At 34.0% G+C, this 5,000-nt stretch overlaps 1 protein-coding gene across 1 annotated transcript in view; it reads right to left on the bottom strand.

Moving 5' to 3' along the window:
* LOC143027335 (UPF0764 protein C16orf89-like) overlaps positions 1 to 5,000 on the bottom strand; it is a 66,801-nt gene that overhangs the window by 61,642 nt on the left and 159 nt on the right. Inside the window, exon 1 of the mRNA XM_076188609.1 lies at positions 4,796 to 5,000. This exon is cut by the window's right edge and continues 159 nt beyond it. Coding sequence (XP_076044724.1) covers positions 4,796 to 5,000 — 205 coding nt within the window. The remainder of the gene's footprint in view (positions 1 to 4,795) is intronic.

Genomic DNA, 5,000 nt, shown 5'->3' with positions numbered 1-5,000 from the left:
GATTGTGCTTTCCTGGATTTACAAAAGGCGTTTGATAAAGTACCACACAAAAAGCTATTAAGAAAACTCGAAACAACAGGAGGTGTACAAGGAAAATTATTGAAATGGATGGAAGATTTCTTGCACGGGAGAAAAATGAGGGTGGTACTTAGAGATAAAAATTCGACCTGGGAAGAAATTATAAGTGGAGTCCCACAAGGTTCAGTATTAACTCCAATAATGCTTGCTATATATATACATGACATGGACGAAGGTGTAGAATGTTATATAAACTTCTTTGCAGACGACGCAAAACTACTAAAGAAAGTAAATACAGAAAAAGATTGTGAATCACTACAGAGACCTGGAAAAAGTCAGGGAATGGAGCCAAAAGTGGGAAGTGAGCTTCAGCATCAAGAAATGTAGTATAATAGAGTTTGCAAAAAAGTAAAAAAAAAAAAAAAAAAAAAAAGAGAATATCAGAACAATATAAAATCGGTAAAAAGGATGTAAACAAAGTTAGCTCCGAAAAGGACCTAGGAGTAATTAGTAACAAGGACATGTTCCTAGACAAGCATATAAACAAAATAGTTGGAGAAACCTACAATTTACTACTATCAATAAAGGTGGCTTTTAATTAGTTGGATGAGGTAATGGTAAAAAAAGATTGGTCACACTGATAAGACCAAGATTGGAGTACGCTACGACAATATGGACAACCACCAAAAAAAAAAAAAAAAAATACATATATATATATATATATATATATATATATATATATATGTATATATACATATATATATATATATATATATATATAGATATAGATATATACATACATATATATGTATATATATTAGGCAAGGAAGATTATGATCCACAAACTTGATTTGTTTTTATTCAAGATTAATAGATATAATGCAAGAAAGAGACGAATGGGCAGATTATGCTTTCCTGGATTTAGAAAAGGCGTTTGATAAAATACCACACACAAAGCTATTAAGCTATATATATATATATATATATATATATATATATATATATATATATATATATATATATATATATATATATACAAAGAAATTAGAAAGAATCCAAAGAGCAACGACAAAGATGGCCCCAGCACTTTCAGAATTGACATATGAACAAAGATTGACTAAATTGGGACTACCAACGCTGGAACAAAGAAGAGAAAGAGGTGACCTATTGGCCATTTACGGAATCATGAAAAGCGTGGAAGTCCTTGACAGAGAAGCCTTATTAAATTGGATATAAGAAAAACAAGAGAACATGAAAAGAAACTCAGAAAGGATAGTTATAGAAGAGATCTGAAGAAAAAAAAATAGTTTTCCACATAAAGCAGTGGATGTCTGGAACGTTGGACGAAACAATAGTGTGTGCAAAAACCATACAAGAATTTAAGACAAACTAGATGCTGAGAGATACAAAGGCGGGTTACTTACACCACCTTCATACTCCCCACCCTCATGTACGCCTGCCTGGTCATCATCACTTAACATCACACTAATGCTACACCCACGTCACCGCACTTCCTCCCACCTAACACCACACACACCCGCCATGCAACTCGGCATTCAAACAACACACACACACACACACACACACGCGCGCGCGCGCGCACGCACGCACGCGTACACACACTTAATCGAATGATTAATTAGGAATGCTCAATATCAGCTAAATTAGAGGCAAATTATTATATAAACGGATAAACATGACGGATTGTGCCTAAACGAGACCAAATTGAAAAAATAAATTAATATTGCTCTTGGCAATGGGATGTCTGACATATAGAGAAGGAAGAGACCCGACAGAGAAGGAGCAAGTGTGATAATGGTGGTGAAGAAGAACTTAAAGTTGGTTGAGGTGATGCTGGGAGAAGGGAAGACTGAATTAATAGATATGGAAGTAATATTGGAAAGAAAAATCAGAAATATTTTATAGTGATGTATGTACCCGCCTAAGACAAGGGCATGGAGTGAAGAAGATTACAATGATATTTTGTCAGACATAGGAATACAACGAAAACAATCGAAAGGGGTGACATTGTGATCCTATGAAGTGACTTAAACTTTGGGAAGGTAAACTGGGAAGACTAGGAACCAGGTTTGAACGTTGCATCATGTGGTAATACTTTGCTATATGTAGCCATGGGCAATGTAATGACGCAATGGATCACAGAACCAACAAGCATGAGAGGGTAAGACACACCTGCCAGATTGGATTTACTGCTGACTAAAGAGACATGTTATAAATTCTTAAGTTTACCAATGTTTTATGAGGAAGAGTGACCTTGTAGTTTTAGAATTTTATTTGAGTGTACGGAATTCAGAACTAAGAGATATGTCGTATAGGCATGGAAGATATACAGTAACTTTGGGAGGGCATAGCTTATAGACTGAGAAGTTTGGGGGAGAAATAAACAGGAGAGGTTTCTGAAGGACTAAAGTATTCAGCATGAATGGGATATTTCTAAGCTTATACACAGTTTGGGAATGAGAAAATACGTGACGAAACTGAAGGGAAAGTAATTTCGAAGAAGAGATTGGTTCAACCAAAGATGTGTTTCTGCAGAAATGGAAGGGGATAAGGCATGGGAAAGATGGAGAAAAGAGGAACTATCAGATTATTTGAAGAGTATAAGAGATTTAGGAATGAGCGCACAAACGTAACAAGAGAAGGCGAAAAAAAATGATAAAAAACATATAATCGGCAAAGACAAACCAAACTTTTTCTATCGATTTGTTGGTGATAAACTGAAGTACAGAGAATGAATTATTAAGATGGAAGTAGGCATATACGATTAATAACGTTCGATATAAAGCAAAAGTAATGACCTTCAAAGGAAAATACTATTTAGGAAGAGAAAAATATTAAACCCAGAGAGAAAAATACAAATAATATGCAAACCACAAATAATCATTTGTGTAATTGTGAAATGGAAAAGATTTTTGAGGCATGTCTCGAGTGTTATAGGTCATAATGAAGTATTCCATAAACATTTGTATGAAATGTATTCTCTAGTAGAAAAAATCTTTTAATAATGATTTTCGAGAATTAGAATTAACAAAACTGAACATATTTTACAACAAATTAAAAATGATGATATCAATCTAATCACAAAAATTAAGGCAAATTTTTATAACAGATTGGATAATAAAGACTCCAGGACCATATATAAGAATGTCTATGAACAATTGGAAAAAAATCTATCAAAAATGTAATTAATACAATACCATTAGAAAAAAATTACGTTGATTGTAAATAAGGATGATATAATATGAGAAAGCAAAAAAGAGTAGTAAAAAATAATGCTACATATGTACGAATTATAAAACTTAAACTTTACCAAAGTGAAAATCAGTGACCAACGGAATCCGTAGAAAGTAGTAAACTACATCACCGTAAAAATACACATTCCCTTTATATAAGATATATATTAAGTTTCCAAAAACTGAAGAAAAAAAATTATACCAAACCTACAAGTGAAAACAACTATTACAATAATTGCAAGCTTTTTATATTTTACCGGAAAATCAATAAATACACAAAGAATTTTTTTCAACAAAATAATGGCACTATGTTCAGTCATGTATTATCTAGTAAAATAGTAGATCAAAGAAAGTGTGGAATATCTATCTTTTTTTTTCTCAGCACAGCATTTGATGATGTAGAACATAGAATTCTATTAAATCTGAAATCAATGAATATTAACGAAAATACATTAAAATTAGTTAAAAGTTATTCGATAAAAAGACAACTATTACTATATCAAAAGATTCTAACAAGAAAACTAAATGAAGGAGGACTGCAAGGTAGCAAATCTGGACCGACGCGACGCTCGGCACCATTTGTGCAACGATACATACCTAAATTTCTAAAACTGCAAAGATTTAATTTTAAATTATGCAAATAACGCCCAATTTAATTTCCTAGTTGCCATCATCAATGAAACACGATAGAAATACAACAAATAATGACCAATATAATTAACTGGATGAGTAACAAAAAAAATAAGAGAAATCTAAATTAACATTATTTGAAACGAGAAAGCTTGAAGAAAGCTGACCAGGTTTCAAGAATAGAAATATACACAGTGAAGTGAGTCTAATTATATGAAATAATTAAATTTGATGAAGAAGCATATGTTGAATAATGCAAAGGTACAAAATTATCATCTAATAAAGGTTGTACTTGTAAGAAAACATTTACACGAAGACACAGAATGTTGGTTTGCCCCCAAAGTTTGACAACTGTAACTCTATCAGATAAATATACTAAGAAGGGTACAGAGTATCCTAAATAAAAGTGTTAGATTTATAAGAACAAATATATAACAGAATAATTCCTGAATTAATCTCTTCACTGGTGACCAATGATAATACGAAGTATTTACAAGAAACGACTTATTTATTATAAGATGATTAGATCCGAGAATCAGACGCCATTTGAATTTCTGACAAATATTGTCGTTAAGTATGGATCAAATAAATGCTAAATATTTAACCGTGATCACATGATCATGCACCATGTTCCCAACCGATAAAGAAACCCCGAACACAAATTGAAAAATTAAGAAAAATAATAATAATGATAAAATAAATAAATAAATAAAAACTGAAAACGTTTATGTTTAAGAGATTCTAAAACCAAGACATTTTGAGATCATAAATGATGTAAATCAACTACGAAACGCGGGCGGTGCTATTCTGAAGTCGTCGGAATAATTAAACAAAGACGAGGAGGTCCGCCAGGAGGCCGAGAGGGTGATGATACACCTCCCAAGGGTACGCACCTTGGACCACGACGGTCCCCAGAAGTCCGTCGAGGTTGATGTCCCTGTAGTTGGCCTCGAAGAACCTCAGCGCGCGCCCCAGCGCCCCGAGGGCCTCTCTCAGGTCCAGGGCCTCCCCTGGGGGCAACCGGGGAGGTGCCTCTGGAGCGGCGTGGCAGCGGGGCGTCGCCTCCGCCGCCAGCAGGAGGAGGAGCAGAAGGAGGAG

The sequence above is a fragment of the Oratosquilla oratoria genome, chromosome 8 (assembly GCF_046742065.1).
Source record: "Oratosquilla oratoria isolate Oo_2021 chromosome 8, ASM4674206v1, whole genome shotgun sequence".
In the NCBI taxonomy this organism is placed as follows: Eukaryota; Metazoa; Arthropoda; class Malacostraca; order Stomatopoda; family Squillidae; genus Oratosquilla; species Oratosquilla oratoria.
This window is presented reverse-complemented; position numbering and strand designations above follow the sequence as displayed.